Source organism: Mesoplodon bidens (assembly GCF_964165515.1).
Source record: "Mesoplodon bidens genome assembly, chromosome: 13".
In the NCBI taxonomy this organism is placed as follows: Eukaryota; Metazoa; Chordata; class Mammalia; order Artiodactyla; family Ziphiidae; genus Mesoplodon; species Mesoplodon bidens.
In genome coordinates, this window is record NC_138169.1 from 51,995,992 (window position 1) to 52,020,160 (window position 24,169).

The window sequence follows — 24,169 nt, forward strand, 5'->3', positions numbered from 1 at the left end:
TATTTCATCATTAGTGTATAGGAATGCAAGAGATTTCTGTGTATTAAGTTTGTGTCCTGCAACTTTACCAAATTCATTGATTAGCTCTAATAGTTTTCTGGTGACATCTTTAGGATTCTCTATGTATAGTATCATGTCATCTGGAAACAGTGACAGTTTTACTTCTTCTTTTCCAATTTGGATTCCTTTTATTTCTTTTTCTTCTCTGATTACAGTGGCTAGGACTTCCAAAACTGTGTTGAATAATAGTGCCGAGAGTGGACGTCCTTGTCTTGTTCCTGATCTTAGAAGAAATGCTTTCAGTTTTTCACCATTGAGAATGATGTTTGCTGTGGGTTTGTCATATATGGCCTTTATTATGTTGAAGTAGGTTCCCTCTATGCCCACTTACTAGAGGGTTTTTATGATAAATGGATGTTGAATTTTGTCAAAAGCTTTTTGTGTATTTATTGAGATGATCATATGGTTTTTATTCTTCAATTTGTTAATATGGTGTATCACATTGATTGATTTGCGTATATTGAAGAATCCTTGCATCTCTGGGATAAATCCCACTTGATCATGGTGTATGAATCTTTTAATGTGTTGTTGGATTCTGTTTGCTAGTATTTTGTTGAGGATTTTTGCATCTATATTCATCAGTGATATTGGTCTGTAGTTTTCTTTTTTTGTATTATCTTTGTCTGTTTTTGGTATCAGGGTGATGGTGGCCTCATAGAATGAGTTTGGGAGTGTTCCTGCCTCTGAATATTTTGGAAGAGTTTGAGAAAGATAGGTGTTAGCTCTTCTCTAAATATTTGATAGAATTCGCCTGTGAAGCCATCTGGTCCTGGCCTTTTGTCTGTTGGAAGATTTTTAATTACAGTTTCAAGTTCAGTGGTTGTGATTGTTCTGTTAATATTTGCCATTTCTTCCTGTTTCCGTATCGGAAGGTTTGGTTTTCTAAGAATTTGTCCATTTCTTCCAGGTTGTCCATTTTATTAGCATACAGTTGCTTGTAGTAATCTGTCATGATCCTTTGTATTTCTGCAGTGTCAGTTGTTACTTCTCCTTTTTCATTTTTAATTCTATTGATTTGAGTCTTCTCCCTTTTTTTCTTGGTGAATCTGGCTAATGGTTTATCAATTTTGTTTATCTTCTCACAGTAGCAGCTTTTAGTTTTATTGATCTTTGCTATCGTTTTCTTCATTTCTTTTTCATTTATTTCTGTTCTGATCTTTATGATTTCTTTATTTTTGCTAACTTTGGGAGGTTTTTTTTCTTCTTTCTCTAATTGCTTTAGGTGTAAGTTTAGGTTGTTTATTTGAGATGTTTCTTCTTTTTTGAGGTAGGATTGTATGGCTATAACGTTCCATCTTAGAACTTCTTTTGCTGCATCCCATAGGTTTTGGATCATCGTGTTTTCATTATCATTTGTTTGTAGGTATTTTTTGATTTCCTCTTTGATTTCTTCAGTGATCTCTTGCTTATTAAGGAGTGTATTGTTTCGCCTCTGTGTGTTTGTATTTTTTAGAGATTTTTTCCTGTAATTGATATCTATTGTCATAGCATTGTGGTCAGAAAAGACACTTGATATGACTTCAGTTTTCTTAAATTTACCAAGGCTAGATTTGTGATCCAAGATATGATCTTTCCAGGAAGATGTTCCATGAGCACCTGAGAAGAAAGTGTATTTTGTTGTTTTGGGATGGAATGTACTATAAATATCAATTAAATATCTCTGATCCATTGTGTCATTTAAAGTTTCTGTTTCCTTATTTATTTTCATTTTAAATGATCTGTCCATTGGTGTAAGTGAGGTGCTAAAGTCCCCCACTATTATTGTGTTACTGTTGATTTCCTCTTTTTTAGCTGTTACCAGTTGCCTTATGTATTGAGGTGCTCCTATGTTGGGTGCGTATATATTTATAATTGTTATATCTTCTTCTTGGATTGATCCTTTGATCATTATGTAGTGTCCTTCCTTGTCTCTTGTAACATTCTTTATTTTAAAGTCTATTTTATCTGATATGAGTATTGCTCCTCCAGGTTCCTTTTGATTTCCATTTGCATGGAATATATTTTTCCGTCCCCTGACTTTCAGTTTGTATGTGTCCCTATGTCTGAATTGGGTCTCTTATAGAGACCCAATATATATGTGTCTTGTTTTTGTATCTATTCAGCAAGCCTGTGTCTTTTGGTTGGAGCATTTCATCCATTCACGTTTATTTATCGATATGTATGTTTCTATGACCATTTTCTTAATTGTTTTGGGTTTGTTATTGTGGGACTTTTCCTTCTCTTGTGTTTCCTGCCTAGAGATGTTCCTTTAGCATTTGTTGTAGAGCTGGTTTGGTGGTGCTGATTTCTCTTAGCTTTTGCTTGTCTGTAAAGGTTTTAATTTCTCCGTCACATCTAAATGAGATCCTTGCTGGGTAGAATAATCTTGGTTGTAGATTTTTCCGTTTCTTAACTTTAAATATGTCCTGCCACTCCCTTCTGGCTTGCAGAGTTTCTACTGAAAGATCAGCTGTTAACCTTATGGGTATTCCCTTGTGTGTTATTTGTTGCTTTTCCCTTGATACTTTTAATATTTGTTCTTTGTATTTAGTTTTTGATAGTTTGATTAATATGCATTGGCGTGTTTCTCCTTGGATTTTTCCTGTATGGGACTCTCTGCACCTCCTGGAGTTGATTTACTATTTCCTTTCCCATATTAGGGAAGTTTTCAACTATCATCTCTTCAAATATTTTCTCAGTCCCTTTTTTTTTCTCTTCTTCTTGGACCCCTATCTTTTGAATGTTGGTGCGTTTAATGTTGTCCCAGAGGTCTCTAATACTGTCCTCAATTCTTTTCATTCTTTTTGCTTTATTCTGCTCAGCAGTAGTTATTTCCACTATTTTATCTTCCGTGTCACTTATCTGTTCTTCTCTTAGTTATTCTGCTACTGATTTCTTCTAGAGAGTTTTAAATTTCATTTATTGTTTTGTTCATCATTGTTTCTTTTCTGTTTAGTTCTTCTAGGTCCTTGTTAAATGTGTCTTGTATTTTCTCCATTCTTTTTACAAGATTTTGGATCATCTTTACTATCATTATTCTGAATTCTTTTTCAGGTAGACTGCCTATTTCCTCTTCATTTGTTTAGTCTGGTGGGTTTTAACCTTTCTCCTTCATCTGCTGTGTTTTTCTCTGTTTTCTCATTTTGCTTAACTTACTGTGTTTCAGGTCTCCTTTTCACAGGCTGCTGGTTCATAGTTCCCGTTCTTTTTGGTGTCTGCCCCCAGTGGCTAAGGTTCAGTGGGTTGTGTAGGTTTTCTGATGTAGGCTACTATTGCCTGTGTTTGGTGGATGAGGCTGGATCTTGTCTTTCTGCTGGGCAGGCCCGCATCCACTGGTGTTTTTTGGGGTGTCTGTGACTGTATTATGAATTTAGGCAGCCTCTCTGCTAATGGGTGGGGCTGTGTTCCTGTCTTGCTAGTTGTTTGGCATAGGGTGTCCAGCACTGTACCTTACTGGTTGTTGAGTGGAGCTGGGTTTTAGCGTTGAGATGGAGATCTCTGGGAGAGCTTTCACCATTTGATATTATTTGGAGCTGGGAGGTCTCTGGTGGACCAGTGTCCTGAACTTGGCTCTCCCACTTCAGAGGCATAGTCCTGACACCTAGCCAGAGCACAAAGACCCTGTCAGACACACGGCTCAGAAGAAACGGGAGATAAAAAGAAAGAAAGAAAATAATAAATGAAATAAAGTTATTAAAATAAAAAACTAAGAAAATTATTAAAAATAAAATAAAATAATTAAAAAGTAATAAGAAACAAAGAAAAAAGACAGAAGGAAAAGAAGAGAGCAACCAAACCAAGAAACAAATCCACCAATGATAACAAACACTAAAAACTATATTTAAAAAAACAAATGGACAGAACCCAGGACAAATGGTAAAAGCAAAGCTATACACACAAAATCACACAAAGAAGCATGCACATACACACAAAAAGAGAAAAAGGAAAAAAATATATATATCTATATGTTAAAAAAAACAAAAAAATGAAGAGTGCAACCAAAACAATAAAGAAGTCTACCAATAATAATAAACTCTAAATACTAAACTAAGATAAACATAAAACCATAAACCAGTCATTCGCATACAGCAAACCCCAAGTCTGCTGTTGCTCCAAATGTCCACCACCTCACTTTTGGGATGATTTGTTGTCTGTTCAGTTATTCCACAGATGCAGGGTCCATCAAGTTGATTGTGGAGATTTAATCTGCTCCTCCTGAGGCTGCTGGGGGAGATTTCCCTTTCTCCTCTTTGTTCACACAGCTCCCGGGGTTCAGCTTTGGATTTGCCCCTGCCTCTGCGTGTAGGTCACCTGAGGGCATCTGTTCCCTCCCAGACAGGGCGGGGTTAAATGAGCAGTTGATTAGGGGGCTCTGGCTCACTCAGGCTGGGGAGAGGGAGGGGCATAGAACGTGGGGCGAGCCTGAGGTGGCAGAGGCCGGAGTGACGTTCCAACAGCCTATGGTGCACCGTGTGTTCTCCCAGGCAAGTTGTCGCTGGATCATGGGACCCTGGCAGTGGCGGGCTGTACAGGCTCCCTGGAGGGGAGGTGTGGTTAGTGACCTGTGCTTGCACACAGCCTTCTTGGTAGCAGCCTTAGGGTTTCACGCCTGTCTCTGCTGTCTGTGCTGATAGCCATGGCTAGCGCCCGTCTCTGGAGCTCGTTTAGGCAGTTCTCTGAATCCCCTCTCCTCACACACCCCGGTACAATGGTCTTTTGCCTCTTAGGCAGTTCCAGACTTTTTCACGAACTTTGTTCCGGCTAGCTGTGGTGCAGTAGACCCCTTCAGTCTGTGTTCACGCAGCCAACCCCAGTCCTCTCCCTGGGGTCTGACCTCCGAAGCTCGAGCCTCCGCTCCCAGCCCCCACCTACACAGGCAGGTGAGTAGACAAGCCTCTCCTGCTGGTGAGTGCTGGTTGGCACTGATCCTCTGTGCAGAAATCTCTCTGCTTTGCCCTTTGCACCCCTGTTGCTGCACTCTCCTTCGTGGCTCCAAAGCTCCCCCTCCCCTGCCACCCCCTGTCTCCGCCAGTGAAGGGACCTCCTAGTGCGTGGAAATTTTTCCTCCTTCACAGCTCCCTTCCAGAGGTGCAGGTCCTGTCCCTATTCTTTTGTCTCTGTTTTTTCTGTTTTCTTTTGCCCTACCCAGGTACGTGGGGAGTTTCTTGCCTTTTGGGAAGTCTGAGGTCTTCTGCCAACATTCAGTAGGTGTTCTGTAGGAGTTGTTCCACATGTAGATGTATTTGTGATGTATTTGTGGGGAGGAAGGTGATCTCCATGTCTTACCCCTCTGCCATCTTGAAGGTCTTCCTGGTAGTTTTTAAATTAATTGATTAGGACACAACAAAGGGAATTGGATAATATTGAGTGATATTTTATATTTGCTCTTGCAGAGCCAGAAATGGCATCTTTATTCACTTTATGGTATACCTTTCCTCCTAATTTTAATGTAATTACACAAATATTAAAATTATCATCTTATTAAAAAAAGTGCAATAAAGTAAAATTCCTCTTTGACACTCTCCCTACTTCCCATACACACTCTGTTTATGTTTAGGTTGAGTTTGTTTCTTTTTAACCTTTTTATTTTGAAATAATTTTAGACTTACAGAAAAGTTACGTAGAATATCCATATATTCTCTACTCAGCTTTCCATACTGTTAACATTTTGCATTATCATAGTACAGTTATCAAAACTAAGAAATTAACAGTAATGTAGTACTGTCTGCTAAACTATAGACTTTATTCACATTTCACCAATGTCATGTCACTGATAACATTTTTCTAATCCAATATCCACTTAAGTATCTCACATCATATTTAGTTGTCACATCTCCTTAGTTTTCTCTAATCTGTGATAATTCTTTGGTCTTTCATAACCTTGGCACTAATCAGATATTTTGTGCTATGTCTCTCAATATGGATTTGTCTAGTGTTTTCTCTTGATTAAATTCAGATTATGCATTTTTGGCAAGAATACCACAGAAGTGATGTGCCTTTCCAGTATGTCATAGCAGGGGCTACGTGAAATTAATATGTCTTTTTACTGATGATATTAACCTTGATCACATGATTAAGGTAGCTTCTGCCAGGTTTTTCCACTGTGAAGTTATTTTTCTCTTTTTAAAGTAACATTAAATTAATTAAATAGGGAGGTCATTAGCCTGAGGAGGCTTTAATGCTTTAGCAGCCTAAATAAGCAAACTGAAACCTATACCTTTAATGACTCAAGGTTAAGAAATCAAAACCTAAGGACAACCCATAACAAACAGCCACCTAGACTTTCCTAAATAAGGCAGTTGCTTACACTGTAGCCAGGAAAATACTCTCCCTGCTTGGCTTCCACCTCTTCTCTATAAAAATCTCCTGTGGGTAATGTAATAATGCCTCCTCTATAAAAATCTCCTAGCTCCTGTGGGTAATGTAATAATGCCTCAGGTTATCTTTTAACATTAATAAATATCGTAGTTCTATGGGTTATAATCTAATGTTATAGTTATTTTGTTGCTAAAATTGTTCCAGCTTTGAAAATTGGGAGGAAAATAAGAGTTTTCAAAAATAAATTGAGGCATATCACATTTTTAAGACTTTATTTGAGCAAAAATCAAATAGGGCAGCCTTGAACCAGAAGTCGTTGGGAACCCTCTACGCACAAGAGTGAGGGGAGAGACTTTATTATAAAGCAAGCTCAGAAGCAAAGCAAGGAAAGCATTTGATTGGCTGTAGCTTAAGCAGTTGCCTTATTTGGGAAAACCTAGGTGGCTGTTTGTGACAGGTTGTTCTTGGGTTTTTATTTCTTTTTTAAAAAAAATATTTCTTTATTTATTTGGCTACGTCGGGTATTAGTTGCAGCATGCAGGATCTTTTACTTGGGGCATGAAGGACCTTTTAGTTGCAGCATGTGGGACCTAGTTCCCTGACTAGGGATCGAACTCACGCCCCCTGCATTGGGAGCACAGAGTCTTAGCCACTGCACCACCAGTTAAGTCCTGGGTTTTGACTTCTTAATCTTGACATATTATAGGCATAGGTTTTGGTTTGCTTAAGTAGGCAGCTAAGGTACTAGAAGCACCTCAGTCTAATGGCCTCCTTGTTTAATTTAACAGGAGCAAAAACAAATATATAAATATGTATAAATAATTACGTAGCTAAGTCTACATGACTGTAAAGAATGTTGCTCCCAAACTTACACTTAAAAATAAGGTGGACAAACTGCAAGCTCTGGACAGTTCTTGAAACAGAATGTTCAGTTCAACCAACTAACTCAAAATCTCAGGAGAGACCTGTGCCTACAGGGAAAGATGAGGTGTGAGCACTAACTTACATGGGGCAGACACCTCTCAAAATGGGTAAGAACATTTCAAGCTACAATAGGCAACAAATTGGTAGAGGCCACATGTGGGCAGGTAAGAATGGGGAGCCCCCTAGGGCAGCAAGTATAGGGGCAGCTTGAACTCTCTTGCAAACTTTTTCTCCATAGGCCCCACTTGATGAGAGCCCTGATAAAGCATTCCTCCTGGTACAGGCCTGGGAGGAGGAACAGCAGTTGTTATGGAAAGTGCACAAAATATTTCCTGGATCCTTCTCCTGTATCTTTGCTATGTAACAAAAACCGTAAGTTTAGGAAGAGGGATTCTGTAAAATGTAGCCTATATGGCACTGGTAAAAACCACTGAAGTGGGTGGTGGAGGTGGGATAAACTGGGAGATTGGGATTGACATATATACACTAATATGTATAAAATAGATAACTAATAACCTGCTATATAAAAAAATAAATTAAAAAAAATAAAAAAAACAACAGTGAAGCTGGGGGTAGGCAGAAAATAACTTGGTGGGAGGGCGGGGTTACATGCTGATCACAGAACTGGGGAGGAGAGACAGGAGCACTTGTAAGACTCAGGCATACAGAGTTTGATTAGCACAAGCCTAATGAGAATAATAGAGAATACCACTCCAATGCAGACCCCCACCCCTAGACTAATAAGTGTCTAATAAAAGTAGCAGTTGAGGCCTTCCCTGGTGGCGCAGTGGTTGAGAGTCCGCCTGCCAATGCAGGGGACACGGGTTTGTGCCCCGGTCCAGGAAGATCCCACATGCCACAGAGCAGCTGGGACCGTGAGCCATGGCCTCTGAGCCTGCGTGTCCGGAGCCTGTGCTCCGCAACGGGAGAGGCCACAACAGTGAGAGGGCCGCGTACTACAAAAAAAAAAAAAAAAAGTAGCAGTTGAATACTAATGAGAACCTCACAAGAGACAGACCCTCTAGAGCGAAGACTGAAAGCTAAGGGTGGAGCAGACATTGAGGAAAACATATGGTCCACTTGAGGGGATGGTTATGCCTAGAGGAATTTGAAGCCTGTGGTGTACTGAGGGTAACCATAGCAACAGTAAACCTTAAACCTGCCTAACGTGTGATTAGATAAATACAACCCCTACCCTAAACACCTGGCCAAAGGAAAAGTCTGCTCATTACCAAGCATAGAAATTATTTGCCTCAGTTACTACTGTCCTACCCAAGATATCCAGATATTAATAAAACTATGAGTATATGAAAAGGCAAGAGAAAACAACATGTTGGAAAGAGATAAAGCAGCAGATGCAGGTGGAATGATCTGATGAGGAATTTAAAGTGACTGATTAATGTTAAAATTTGTATTAGTTATCTATGGCTGCCTAACATTATTACAAAATTTTAGCCATTTAAAATACTAGTAAGCTTCCCAGAGGCCCCATTATTTGAGAGAATTTGTGAGACCCAACCTTAATGTCTTCAAAGTGCTTTTCGTTTGACTCTATTGAGGCATCAACTTTGATGTTTCTGACGTCTTCAACAGAAGTTATTACCTAGTCTTTATCTCCAGAGCTTGTTTTTCCTGGCAGTGTCCTGGTTTTGAAATCTACTCAGAAGACATTTCTTAATTTTAGCAGTTTTGCTATCTGGAGAGGCTGAGAATTTTTGAAACTGTGAAAATCCTGCCTCATTTTGGTTTAATAGTTTTTCCTTCAACTTATCTCTCTCTTCTCCCAATTTACTGTAAACACCAGGAAGAAACCAGGCAGCACTTTCAACACTTTACTTGGAAATCTCCTTAGATTAGTTACCCAGTTCATTAGGCACATTTCCTCCTTTCAACATTTCTAAGGATGTTGGTAAACTTTCTGCCATCACATGCATTACTTCTCCTTCCTACAATTTCCAGTTATGTCTTCCTGAGACTGAGTTTCTCAGTTCCTTGCTGACTGTTGGCTAGAGGCCTCCCTTAGTTTCTTGTTTCAAGGGCCTTTCCATATGGTAGATTACAACTTGGCAACTGGCTCCCATCAGAGTAAGCAAGAGCAATCAAGACAGAAGTCACTATATTTTGGTAACCTAATTTCAGAAGTTACATTCAGTTAATTTTGATAGTCACTAGGTCAGCCCATACTCAAGGGGAGGGAATTAAAGAAGGACATGAATAGCAAGAGACAGGGATCACCAGGACCCATTTTAGAGGCTGGCTACTGCAATAACATTGTGATTTTCCTAAATTTACTTGTTCTGATATATTTTCTCTGATTCCTTAATATTGTCTACATAACAATCATATCATTGGCACATAAAATTTTACTTCTTTCTTTCCAATCTGTATGCATTTTATTTTCTTGCATTATTGCACTGGCTAGGACCTCCAACCATTATTGAATAGAGGTAGTAATAGTTGACACTCTTGCCTCATTCCTGAAGTACAAGGAAAGGGACAAAGTGCTCTTTTTTCATCCTCATAGATATGATACTGGAGGTTTTTCATGGATGTTCTTTATTAGATTGAAGAAGTTCCTTCAGTTCCTAGATTGTAGAAGAGTTTTTATTATGAATAGGGTGAAGTTTGACAAATGCCTTTTCTGCATTTAGAGATGATCATGTAAGATTTCTCCTTTATACTATTAATATGGTGAATTACATCAGTTAATTTTTCAACTCTTGAATAAATCTTGCCTTCCTGGGCTAAACTGAACTTGGAAACATTTTCTTTTTGTAACACTGGATTTGCTTTGCTAATTGTTTTTTAAGATTTTTTCCGCTATATTTATTAGATAGATTGGACTATAATTTTTGTTTTCCATAAATCCTTGTTAGATTTTGGTATTAAGATTATTATGGCTGCTTCATAAAATGAGTATATACTTGAACTGAAAGAAATAACCAGTGAGTATTAGAATGTTAACTTTTGGGGGGTTCAAATTTAAACATGAATTTAAATTATCAGACATCTCACAGATTTAAGTATTATATATCATGCTGCCTCTTATGCTTTGTTCCTTGGAAAATGTGTTTTATTCTTTTAAAGCAACATTTTTTATCAGTTTTCTCTATACCTGATCTTTCTTCCTATATTCAGATTCATTTTTGTCGTTTCCATTTTTGATGTCTTAACTATTATGTTAATTTTAGGGGAAATCATGCATTCCATCTTTCATCTCATACTTCTTATTTCAGGTATAGTTGATGTACAATATTGTATAAGTTTCAGATGTACAACATGTTATCTATGTTCTTTTTGATGGTAGCCATTCTGGCAGGTGTGAGGTGATATCTTATTGTGGTTTTAACTTGCACTTCCCTGATGATTAACAATGTTGAGCATCTTTTCATGTGCCTGTAGGCCATCTGTATATCTTCTTTGGAAAAATGTCTATTCAGATCTCCTGCCCATTTTTTAATCAGGTTGTTTGCTTTTTTGATGTTGAGTTGTATAAGCTGTTTATACATTTTGAATATTAACCCCTTATCAGTCATATCATTTGCAAATATTTTCTCCCATTCGGTAGGTTGTCTTTTCATTTTGTAGATGGTTTCCTTTGCTGTGCAAAAGCTTTTAAGTTTAATTAGGTCCCATTTGTTTATTTTTGCTTTTGTTCCTTTTGCTTTAGGGGATAGATCCATAAATATTGTTACAATTTATGTCAAAGAGTGTTCCGCCTGTATTTTCTTCTAGGAGTTTTATGGTTTCTGGTGTTACATTTAGGTCTTTAATCCACTTTGAGTTTATTTTTGTGTATGGTGTTAGAGAATGTTCTAATTTCATTCTTTTACATGTAGTTGTCCAGTTTTCCGAACACCATTTACTGAAGAGACTGTTTTTTCTCCATTGTATATTCTTGCCTCCTTTGTTGTAGATTAATTGACCATAAGTGCATGGGTTTATTTCTGGACTCTTTATTCTGTTCCTTTGATCTAAGTGTCTTTTTTTATGCCAGCACCATACTGTTCTGATTAGTGCAGCTATGTAGTATAGTCTGAAGTAAGGGAGTGTGATTCCTCCAGTTCTGTTCTTCTTTTTCAAGATTGTTTTGGCTATTCGGGGTCTTTTGTGTTTCCATACAATTTTTAAAAATTATTTGTTCTAGTTCTGTGAAAATGTCCTTTGTATTTTGATAGGGATTGCATTGAATCTGTAAATTGCCTTGGGTAGTATGGTCATTTTAACAATATTAATTCTTCCAATACACGAAAACAGCATATCTTTCCATCTGTTTGTGTTGTCCTCAATTTCTTTCATCAGTGTCTTATGGTTTTCCGAGTACAGGTCTTTTACCTCTTTAGGTTGGTTCATTCCTAGGTTTTTTATTCTTTTTGATGCAATTGTAAATGGAACTTTTTCCCTATTTTCTCTTTCTGATAGTTCATTGTTTGTGTATAGAAAAGTGACATATTTCTGAATATTAATTTTGTATCTTGCAACTTTACCGAACTCATTGATGAGTTCTAGTAGTTTTTGGTGGTATCTTTAGGATTTTCTATGTATAGTATCATATCATCTGCAAACAGGGACAGTTTTGCTTCTTTCTTCCCAATTTGGATTCCTTTGATTTATTTTTCAGTTTTTTTTAAATATGTTCACAGAGTTGTGCAGTCGTCACCACAATCAATTTTAGAACATTCTCATTACATCAGAATCAAATCCTGTACCCATTAGCAGCCACTCCTCACTTCTCACCAACCTTCCTGGCCCTAGACAACCACTCTTTAGTTTTGTCTCAATGAATTTGCCTATTTTGGATATTTCATATACATGGAATTATATAATATGTAGTCTTTTTAAACTAGTTTAACTTAGCATGATAATTTCAAAGTTTATTTCTGTGGTAGCATGTATTAGTATCTCATTTCTGTTTATTACCAAATAAATATTAAATTTTATAGGCAGTACCACATTTAACTTATCTATTCATTTATTGATGGCATTTGGGTTATTTATACTTTTTGATTATTGGATAATGCTGCTGTGAACATACATGCGTAAGTTTTTTTTTTTTTTTTTTTGCGATACACGGGCCTCTCACTGTTGTGGCCTTTCCCGTTGTGGAGCACAGACTCCAGATGCGCAGGCTCAGCGGCCATGGCTCACGGGCCCAGCCGCTCCGCGGCATGTGGGATCTTCCTGGACTGGGGCACGAACCCGAGTCCCCCGCATCGGGAGGCAGACTCTCAACCACTGCGCCACCAGGGAAGCCCTATGTGTAAGTTTTTGTGTGGACATACATTTTCGTTTCTCTTGGGTACATGTCTAGGAATGCTGGGTCAAATAGTAACTCTGTTTAAGTTTTTGAGGAACTGCCAGACTGTTTTCCGGAGAGGCTGCACCGTTTAATGTTTCCACCAGAAATCTGTGAAGGTTCTTATCTGTCCTTTTGCATAATGGCTAATGATGTTGAACATATTTCCATGTACTTTTTGTCTATTTGTGTATCTTCTTTGAAGAAATATCTATTCAGATCCTTTTAAATTGGGTTGTCTTTTTAATTTAATATTTATTTATTTATTGGCTGCGTTGGGTCTTCATTGCTGTGTGCAGGCTTTCTCTAGTTGCGGCGACCGGGGGCTACTCTTCGTTGTGGTGCACAGCCTTCTTGTTGCAGTAGCTTCTCTTGTTGCGGAGCACAGGCTCTAGGCATGCGGGCTTCGGTAGTTGTGGCATCCAGGCTCAGTAGTTGTGGCACGTGGGCTCTAGAGCACAGGCTCAGTAGTTGTGGCAGCACGAGCTTAGTTGCTCTGCGGCATGTGGAGTCTTCCTGGACCAGGGTTCAAACCCGTGTCCCCTGCATTGGCAGGCGGATTCTTAACCTCTGTGCCACCAGGGAAGTCTGGGTTGTCTTTTTATTGTCGAGTTCTCAGTGTTCTTTATATATTCCATTTACACGTCCTTTATCAGATATATTATTTGCAAAAATTTGATCCCATTCTGTGCATTGTTTTTTTCACTTTCTTGATGGTGTCATTTGAAGCACAAATGTTTTTAAATTTTGATGAAGTCCAATTTATTTTTGTTGTTGTTGCTTGTGTTTTTGGTGTCATATCTAAGAAACCATTGCCTAATTCAAGGTTGTGAAGATTTATGCCTATGTTTTCTTCCACGAGTTTATAGTTTTAGCTTTCACATTTTGGTCTTTAATTCATTTAGAGTTAATTTTTGTAAATGCTCTGAGTTATAGGGGCCCAACTTTATTGTTTTGCATGTGGATAGCAAGTTCTCCCTGCACTGCATGTTGAAAAGACTGTTCTTTCCCTTTGATTTTCTTGTTACCCTGGTTGAAAAATCAATTTATTATAAAAATGAGTGCTTATTTGTTTAATTCATCTATATGTCTGTCTTTATGCCAGTACCACACTCTTGATTATTGTAGTTTTGTAGTAAGTTTTAAAATTGGCAAGGGTGAGACCCCCATCTTTTTCTCCTTTTTCAGGAATATTTTAGGTTTTCTGAGTCCCTTTCATTTCCATATGAGTTTTAGGATTGGATCAATTTGTCCATTTCTGCAAATAAACCTGAGATTTTAATAGAGATTGAGTTGAATCTGAAGATCAATGTGGGGAGTACTGCCATCTTAACAATAGTAAGTTTTCCAGTCATGAACATGGAATGTCTTTCCATTAATACAGGTGTTTAATTTCTTTCGACAATGTTTTTATAGTTTTCAGTGTACAAGTCTTGCTTCTTCTGTTGAATTTATTCCTTTGTGTTTTATTTTTCTTGATGCAGATGTACATGGAATTGTTTCCTTAATTTCTTTTGGAGGTTGTTCACTGTCATTGTATAAACATATAGTTGACTTTTATATATTAATCTTTTATCCTGTAACCTTGCTGAACTCCTTTATTAGTTGTAATAGTTTTTAAGTGGATTTTTTAGATTTTCTGTGTACAAAATTGTGTCATGTAAAATAGAGATGGTTTGACTTCTTTCTCTAGAATCTAGATACCTTTTATTTTCCCTGCCTAATTGCCCTGACTATAATCTCTAATACAAAGTTGACTTGCAGTGGCGAGAGCAGACATCCTTGACTTGTTTGTGATCACAGGGGGAAAGCACTTAGTTTTTCACCATTAAATATGGTATTAGATGTGGGTTTTTCATAGATGGCCTTTTTCAGGTTGAGGAAGTTACCTTTTCTTCCTATTTACTGAGGTTTTTTTTTTTTTTTAATCATGAATCATTGTTGGATTTTTTCAATCCCTTTTCTGCATCTATTTAGATGATCATGTGGTTTTTGTCCTTTATTTTATTGATATGGTATATTACATTAATTGATGTTTGATTATTAAACCAACTTTTCATTCCTGAGTTAAATCCCAGTTAGGCATGATGTATAATCCTTTTTTTTTTTTTTTTAATGTTCCTGGATTGTGCTTGCTGGTATTTTGTTGAAGATTTTTGCATCTACATTCATTTGCTGTTGTTTTGTAGTTCTTAGAGCTCTTTTGACATAGATTGCTGTGTTTCTTGTTTCTTAAATCACCTGTGTTCCTTTAGACAGTACATTTTAAATTACAGTCAAATGTTAAAATTTGTAAAGAGGGCATTAAGATGATTTCACTGCCATATATATATTTGTATAAATATATTTTTTTAATGATGAAAGCTCTTCTTTTTTACCATGCATTTACATTTGCTTAAAAACAATGTATCCCTTTCTGTCTGCTAGATGTCCTGTGAAATCTAGGACATCTAATCTCTCTAAATCTTATCCACTAAGTTAAATTGAGAATTTATAGAATGCTACCAGCAGTCTCTGCTTCCAAATATGAGATATCAATCAGGGAAGGAAATTTATCTGGTTGACCATTGGTGAGCTCTAATTAATTCTCTTTGAGATAGAAGCTTCGTTGCCTTGACCTTGTCTTTCACATTAGAAAGACATTTCTGGAGTACCTAGAAGAACATTGGGGATATGTAAAGCCATAAAATAAATCTCTTCCTAGAACATTAGTTTTACTAAAAAGTTTAGAATAGATGGGTATGGGGAAACTTTTTATATTAAAACAGAAAAGATTGTTTTATGGAGAAAAATACAGAATGTGCAGGGATGTTTAAGCTAAAACATAAGCCTTCAAGGAAACTCAGGTTTTTTGCCATGGTTTTCAGCCCAACCACCCAACTCTAAGTGTATGAATTCTCTTTCCTTGTTAGATAAGAGTACAGTTTGTGGACATTATTGAGAAATACTCTGAGATGTTAAATAAATGCTGAAATGATTATTTCTTTATGAACAGACTATTGTCCTCCTTGTAAATAACTAACAAACCAACACTGGGAATATTCTCTTGACCAGAGTTTTCAACTTTTCTATCCTATTAGTCAAATATTTCCCTTTTTTGTGTTTACGTTCTCATTTTGTTAACTAGCTTATTGCTGTACTCTAAATGAGCTAGAGGATTAGGTATTTTTATGTTACTTTGTGGTCTGAGAATGCTTTGATAAAAAATGTAGATCATGATACCAGATAATTTCTCATACATACACCTCATAGGAAATATTATTGAACATAAATTAAACAGGAAGACATATTTCAGAGTGGATATAAAATCTTGAGTTTGTTTTATTGGCAAGTCCTTTGAATTTAAAGGCTGAATTAATATACTTGCTCCTATTAACTATGCTAATAGGCCACAGAGAAGTCATGCATATCTTTAGATAGGCCTATAGAAGTGTTGCCTTTTGTGCTTAACACAGCTTGTTAAGTTTATAGCCTTCCAGAGCATAATAATTGCTAACGGGTAGTCCAATCATAGCAGTGTAACAGCAAAGATTTTCTTTTTTTTTGAAAAAAAGCCCTGTTTAAATAGTGTAGCAACAAAATTTTCAAATATCTCTAGAAACTAAATTTAGGAAAGAGTGGTTCTTCTGGATAGAGCACTTTAAGTTTTGGGAGAAGCTCATCATAGCCACTAGCATTATTGAATATATGTACAAGCATTTTTTGCCATCAGTGATCCCTAGAGTTTTCGTGGATTTTCTTCCGGTTTGGCAAAGGGAGTAAGTAAATGCTGGGGTATATGTTCTGACCTGGCAGTCTCTAGACATACTTTCTTCATTTACTTTAATGTTAGGTAAATGTGGCAGTGTACTTTGTTGTTACTGTTTTTATGACCTTGGAAGCCTTGCTTTCTTGAACAAACAAATCTTTGGGTCATTCCTCATATTTATTTGGCTTTTATGAATGGAATTGAAATGACAGGGGCCATTGTGAATTTCCTTTCAGATATCTCATAACTGGATAAACTGTGATTATTTTTTCCTATAGTAGGCATTCAGTTAATATTTTTTAATAAGTAAATGAAAATAAATCTTCTCTTATCTGCTTATGGGTTTTCCTCTTAAGTCTCATCTTTAAGATTTGACCAATCTAAACAGGGAGAGAAGTTGCCACATATTTTCTCACCTTGACAGTGTTTATTCTCTCCTTATAATATATAGCATTACCTATTTCATCTTTCTTTTATGCATAATCCTACAGATTCATCACTTCTTTTGTTTTACGTTAACCTCATGCAAAATTTTGCATCGTTACACTTTTTAATATTTCTCTTGTCATCCTCTTCCACTGCCTCTTTCAGCCTATGGCTGTAGCTTTTGCATAGATTACAGTATTGTATGCCTTGTACCCTGACCAGATGTTTGTTAACTTCTTTCTTATTTCTTTACAAATGCTCTCCATATTTGTAAAGGACATATATATAGTTCCAGTATGTTTATAGTATAGTAAAGGAAATTATAGAACTTAAGCTGGAAAGAATTTTTAAAATTGTCTAGTCTAGCCTTTTTTGTTTATGAGTGGGAGTAATGATGCCCAGAGAAATAAGCATGCTTTGCCACAGTCACCATATGTACGTGGTTTTCTGATTTACAGTGTTGGGGTGTACTTGATCTGGAACAGTTTCCTAGCAAAGGTGTTTCAGAAGCTGGTTGATAGATTGAAGAGGAGCAATTTAGATGATAGAATGAATTAATGGTTCAAATGTTTGACAATTTTAGAAAAAACTTAAGAGGCAGTGGGGAATTACTGTGAAAGATGTTAGTACAAATGTGGTTGAGGATAATGACAAGAAAAGTGAAGGCATTGTAAAAAGATGGCAACAAGGTAGCAGGCTAACCTGAGACCAGATTATAAATCCTCTACGTATGTGTATATTTGTTCTTTGTTTAGTTGTGTGGATTCCTTGTAATTGTATCAGTATTAGAGATTATGCTTGTAGAAAGAAGGTCCTGAGTGCCATACATGAGCCTAGTAGTATGCTAAATGTAAATAATACGAGTCGGGAAAATGATTTGAATGTCATGATAAGCAAGCAAAAATAAAGCTATTTTTTGAACATTACTGTATGCCATGCACTTTCACACAAATTAATTCAAAGACAAGATGCAATCAACTCTTGAACATTCAAAATTCTAATTTTCATTCTGTTATTTCATTGATCTTAATATCTCCACCAGAAAGCTAGCAACAAAGAAAAGGCTGTGGAGTTCATGTTATTCAGAAATTGCTCTGGTGGAGTACAGGTGTGGGAGGAAATAAATTTAGATGCTCAAAGAAAAGATTTGGCTTCCCTGTGGATTTCACTAACACATATCCCTTTGTGATCTTATAAAATAAAATGTGTTGTACTCTCTTTGGAGAATTAATCACCAGTGACAGAAATTCAGAGCCAACATCTCTGTTCACAGAGTAACATGAAAATTAGGGTTGTCATTTTAAGGTAAGTTTTAATGTTGTTTAGTTTTTTTTTTCCCCTCTCTGTGCTCTTATCAGAAATCACCCATTTTTGATAGGATTGAGTTGGAATACCTTTCAGAGTTAAGCATTAAAGTTACATATTTTTGGTCAGTGTTTTTTACTTTATAACCCCATTTTGAATTAAGAATAAATGTGCAAACCTTTTTTTATCTTAATGCCATTAAAAAATTCCAGTCCTGTTATTTATATGCTACTGAAGATTGCAGTGTATCAGTACCAGGAAAAAGTAAAATCACCTATGTATGTTTAATGCAATATTTAAGCAGTATATATGTTGTTTATTTTATTGACAGGATTTAAATAGAAGTATGAAAAAGATCTAAATCAAAATAAATTGTGCCTTATTTGATAATCAAGAGATGAAACCTTTGTTTTAAAAATTGGATAGTTTTCTGTTCTGGGTCATAATTGGGAACCCATAAAGTATAGGACTTTCCATATTTAAGACAATTCTGATTATTGCAAACATTTTTGATGTAAAAACCACATGCATATTTTATTACAAAGGTGTGGAATATTGCCTTGTGAAAGGTTAATTTTAAAAAATTCAAAAAATATAAAGTATCCCTGAAGAAACCAGCATACCTCTGGAATAAATCTAGTTTTGGTAAACCACAGCTGTAGGCACATATTTTATTTTATTCTCATGGGCATTTTCTTTTCACTTGTATTTCTTTCAGAGTAAGTGAGGAAAAGGAAGTAACAGAAGAAAGACTCAAAGCTGAGCAGGAATCATTTGAGAAGAAGATCAGGCAGTTGGAAGAACAGAATGAACTGATCATAAAAGAAAGGGAAGATATCCTTTTTGAAAGTCCTCTTTTTTAACATGCAGAAAGTTTGACTCTTTCATGAAGAAAATGTAAACTCCAGAGAAATAATTGTTTTAATTTATAACAGAGAGTAAATCTGCATGGGCTGCCAGTTTTAGGCAATCAGAACGACACTTAACAGCATGTGTTGTTGCTTCCTTTGTGCTTGATACAGTCGTCCAGCTGTTCCACTGCTGCTATTATACTGTGGAGCACACATTTGTCAATTCAAAGAGACAATAAGAAATTTGGGCATTAAAATGTAGTGTTGGAACTTTATTAAATTCCGTTCCACTACTGTAATTGAGCCTGAACCCTTTTTGGTATTCTTTCTAGCTAAAGCTTTGACAGTTCTAAGGAATTCTATTCTGAAATCATAAAAATAAAAAAAATCTGTTGTAACTTATAGATGTTGTAATTGATAAATGTTTATACTGCAACATAATACTACCAAACTATTCTCATGGAAGAGAAAACTATTGGGTTTAGAATTAGAGAGAGGGTTATGTGTGTGTGAGTGTAAATATGTATAATTTCATTATTTGTAAGAAAGTAAAATTAAAAATGATGTTTTAACTTAAGAATTGTACTTCAAGGGATATGTGAGTTGAAATAAGCATATTTCTGAAGTTTGTTTTGACTGGGTAGATACTTATCTTTGGGTGTTTTTTGCAGTGACATTGGTATAAAAGAGAAGTGACTGTCCCTAAAGTTAGGATGCTGGATCTGCCAGCTAAAGGAGTATGTGAATGCTTAAAGGAACGATTGTCCTTATTGTCAGTAGCATCATTTACTTGATTTTTAAAAAATTTTTTTTTTGATGTTGACCATTTTTTAGGTCTTTATTGAATTTGTTACCATATTGCTTCTGTTTTATGTTTTGGTTTTTTGGCCCCAAGGCATGTGGGATCTTAGCTCCCCGACCAGGGATTGAACCTGCACCCCCTGCATTGGAAGGTAAAATCTTAACCACTGGACCACCAGGGAAGTCCCCCATTTACTTGATTTTAATAATTTTTTTGAAGATTCTTTGAGTGTCAAAAATGATCATGTATTGACAGTAACTATACCTTTGTGAAAACCAGGGAAATAGAAGCATAAAGATAAATTAATTCACTGGGGAAAAAAGCACAAAAAATAACTATAAAAATTGAGTTCTGAGCTTGTATTTTTTAAACAGTGGGAGTGTGTGATTGCAAATTAATAGAATCAGAATTCTCTGATTTGATTTTTGGACTAGAACATTTGTTAGTTTTATGGGCCCCACAGTTCGAAAGGAGTACTTTTTCAATTTTTTTTTCTCTATATTTCTTTAGCATTTGAATAATCATCTTGGGCCTTCTCTTTTCTTTGCTTTCATTGACTTTATTGTGCTGGGTTGTCTACTCTCAGGCTACGCCCCCACCTCTGTGATTTTCTTCTTGCTACTTTTCTCTCTTGGTTAAAATAGCACTGTTTAGTCAGAATTCACATCTGTGCTCAGCCAGTGTTAGTCTTTCACTTTGCAAAAGGAATAGTGACTCAGGACCCTAGCACTTTCAAGAAAAGGTGGACTAGGAATGCTTTTATTTGTAACAGAAGTTCACTTTACAGGGTCTATTTCTTTGCACTAACAATTCTGGAGATAAGTGGCCTCTGGCATTGGTTCAGTGGCTTAAAGTTTTCAGTGCTGGATCCATACAGTTCTCTTAGCTTCTTCTAATGGTTGCAGGATTCCAGGTTTCAAGGTGGTTGCTCCAATTCCTGGTATTACATTTTCATTAAGGTAGAAAGACAGGGGAAGGAAGACATTCTGGTAGTTGTGACTCCCTATCCTTTTTCAAAATACATAAAATCTTTCTCAGGGCATTTCCCTCGACGATGCCCCCCAGCAGTCTTTCATGAGATATTTATTGTCCTGAACCTTATCACATGGGCATGCTAATCTGCAAGGGAGGCTGAGGAAGTGAGCGTTTAGTTTATCCAATTTAGACAGTGGGAGGCAGCAGGGAAGGAGATTGGAAATGAAGTCAGCCTCCAACTCTGGTAGCAGAAGTAGGGGAAATTGAAGTCACTTTAAAAAAAATTTTTTTTTTAATTTTTATTTTTCTGGCTGCTCCATGCGGCATGTGGGATCTTAGTTCCCCAACCAGGGGTAGGACCCATGCCCCCTGCACTGGGAGCACGGAGTCTTAACCACTGGACCGCTAGGGAAGTCCCTGAAATCACTTCTTAAATACAGAGGAGGTGGTGATACCTTGATCTCCCCGGAGCAAGATAAATAAATAAATAAATATTATGTCAAGTGGAATTGGGGTGAGTTGGAGAAATAAGGTGAGAGAAGGAGGAGGTAGCAGACAATTTAGAAATCCTGGCCACAGTTAGAGTGCGACCTTGTTTATCTGTATGCTTAACAAAAATGTGTGGCTGTCTGATAAAGCAGAATTTAACTTTGGTGGACTATTACATTTAACACTCTTCTGGATCAAGATTAATTGTATTTAGTGTCGAAGCAGTCTAAACTCAGCATGGTTATGGACAGAATAGTTTCTTCTATCAGGATGAATATTAAGATACCCCCAGGTGATTGTAGTGACACAGTTTTTCCTGTTTTCTTAGCACATAGGTCAGCAAACTACTGCCATGGGCCAGATCTATCAGGGTTCCAGCTAAGTGCAGCCACACACATTCATTTATGTATCTTCTGTGGCTGTTCTTGTGCTACAACTGCAAGTGGTGCAGTTGCAACAAAGACCCTGTGGCCTACATAGCCCGAAATATTTACTATCTGGCCCTCAGCAGAAAAGTTTGCTCACCCCCATCTACCTTATAAGATTAAAGTAAAGGAAAAGGCATGTAAATAAGTCAAAGACATAGACATGTGTTGTAGTTAGACCTATTTTGCATTTGGTATAAAAGGATTTGATTTGAGCATTTATTATTATTGTGAGTGAAGATTGGAGTAAATATTAGACCATGTTCAAAAATTAAAATGGTTTAGTTAGTATGATTGGTTTAAGATTTTTTGAATCACCTAAAGATAAGTGGTATTTGTAGAACTTGTCAAAGAAAAGAGAATGGAAGACATGATTAAAAAACAGTGACATCCATGGTTTTTATTCAAAGTAGATTGCTCAAGTACAAATCTCCTTTACCAGTATAAACTTGTCAAAGGTTAATATAGATGATTTTACAGTACATAAAACTCTGTAAAACTTAGAAACATAAAACAAGGATATGATTTAAAACAATACAATTTTAACTACAGATACATTAACCTCTCGTACATGAATGATTCAGACTCATATGCATGAAATCAGCTAATTTCAAATTATTTTAAAGCCTGTTTCTGTGTGAGGAACTATATGGATTCTGATTTTTGGCATTTTAAAGGTGTGTTATCCTAATTTATGGGTTTTTTGTTTTAAAAGTTCTAATAACAGGATTTATTGATCAACTATACGAACCCAGACCAGTCCAGTCCCTTAGTAGAAAAGAGTAAAGATATTTTACATATTTGCATTTGGATCAGGCTTTTGAAGGATTTGTTCTTACACGAAATAGAGAATTTATTACTAAAACATAAAAATCCTTGGTAGTTTTCAGTCTTTGAACAAAGAAAGCTTATTTCTTGAGAAATTAACTATGTAAATGAATATGCCATTTACAAAGTCAAGCAATCTGATGAACCTAGTTGATTTTTGCCTAGCTAAATGAGTATGAATGGAGAGATAAATCTGAAATGTAGAGAGAAATATGTCCAATAGGAATAATTCTAGAACATGTTAGCATGTAATAGTATAAGACACAGAGGATGTAGCCATTACAAAAGTTGATTAATGTTTGAGCTGATTGTATTTCCAGAATATAGTTCTCAGGTCAGGATGGTATCAAAAGCTTACAGAAGGAAAGTAAAGTTTGATATTTTCTGATTTCACCATTTTAACTGACAGAGCAAAGGAAGTGACAAGAGAAGAAAGCACAAAGGGCTTTAGAATCAAAATTGTTTCGGCACTGCCTAGCTGTCTGACCTTGGGAATGCTACTGAACTTTTCTCAGTCTCTTTTTTCATCTGTAATATACGGATAGCTAATAATGCCTTTTTTGCAGGCTTGTTGAAATTTGGCAGACTCTTTACATTGTGTGTGTAAAGAATCTAGCAGTGTTTTATACTTCGGGACACTGAAAAAAAGATAGCGATTCTCGTTATTACTACTATTAATATGGATGAGGGATGAGTTGACTAGCTTCTCTGTTTCTCACTTCTGTGCCTTTCTTCAGTGGGGTTTTGATGGTTTACATTAGATTAGGCAGATGCTTAGGCTGCTTAGAGGCCCAGTAGGAGAGTGAAATTGATCTGTTCTCTGCTTTTTCTATGAAAGAGGAAACCTTTCTGCACCATATATACCAGTTAGGTGCTCATTGAGAACAAACCAGGTCCCAGAAACCAGACTGACAGAAATGTTTGGTTTTTTCTCCTTCTGGTCTGTTTCCATTGTCTCTCTGATTGAGACTTAGTAAATTGAAGACGTTCAGAGGTACTTAGAGCTTAGATCCTCAAGCCCATTGATTGCATCAGAGGTTGTTTTAGAAACCTTGCTCTAGGAAGAAAGAATTTTAAAGGAACCAGCCTTAACCTTTTTGAGGAATGTTTTAGAATGAGCCAAAGGTCTCAGTATGTCTGTGCTGAAATTAGACTAGAGAAAATTCACAAGAATTTTATCTAATTTATGTAAAAAGAAATCATTTGTTCAAATAGCAATAATACTTCAGAGGTATTCAAAGCTTTCTATTTAACTATATACATCTCTGCTACATGAGCCGAACTACCACGATCTGATAGACTTTTACCAAGAATTGGAACCATACTGTAGGAAGCTCTATCATAGTTCTGGATGCAGTGGTCTTGGGTGGGTATGCAGGGTGGGAAAAGATAATAAATAGAAATAAGTTTCATGAGAAAGGAAATGAATTTCAAAAGAAAGCATACGTCTTCCCTTTCTAATTACTCTTTCTGATCCTTCATAACAAAAGGCAGGAGATTCTCCAGTCCTGGAAATAGTTTGGGGAGAATTAAAACTCTAAACTTAGTGAAGAAGCCTATAGGCAGAGGAGAGGGTATTGTGGTGTCTGGCAATGTGGTATATGAATATAGCAAAGTATGTTGCCCAACACCTTATCAGCCTTTTTGTTTTGAATAAATATTGGGTTTTTGTTTTTTTATGTTTACAAATTGAATTTTATGGTGGTAGGATATATTCTGTGCACTTGGATAGTCAGTTTATTC

At 36.4% G+C, this 24,169-nt stretch overlaps 1 protein-coding gene across 2 annotated transcripts in view; it reads left to right on the forward strand.

Moving 5' to 3' along the window:
- Positions 1-24,169, forward strand: part of KIAA1328 — a 399,857-nt gene that overhangs the window by 45,520 nt on the left and 330,168 nt on the right. For both annotated transcript variants that reach the window (XM_081252539.1, XM_081252540.1), the window contains exon 5: positions 18,775-18,890. In XM_081252539.1, coding sequence (XP_081108665.1) covers positions 18,775-18,890 — 116 coding nt within the window. The remainder of the gene's footprint in view (positions 1-18,774; positions 18,891-24,169) is intronic.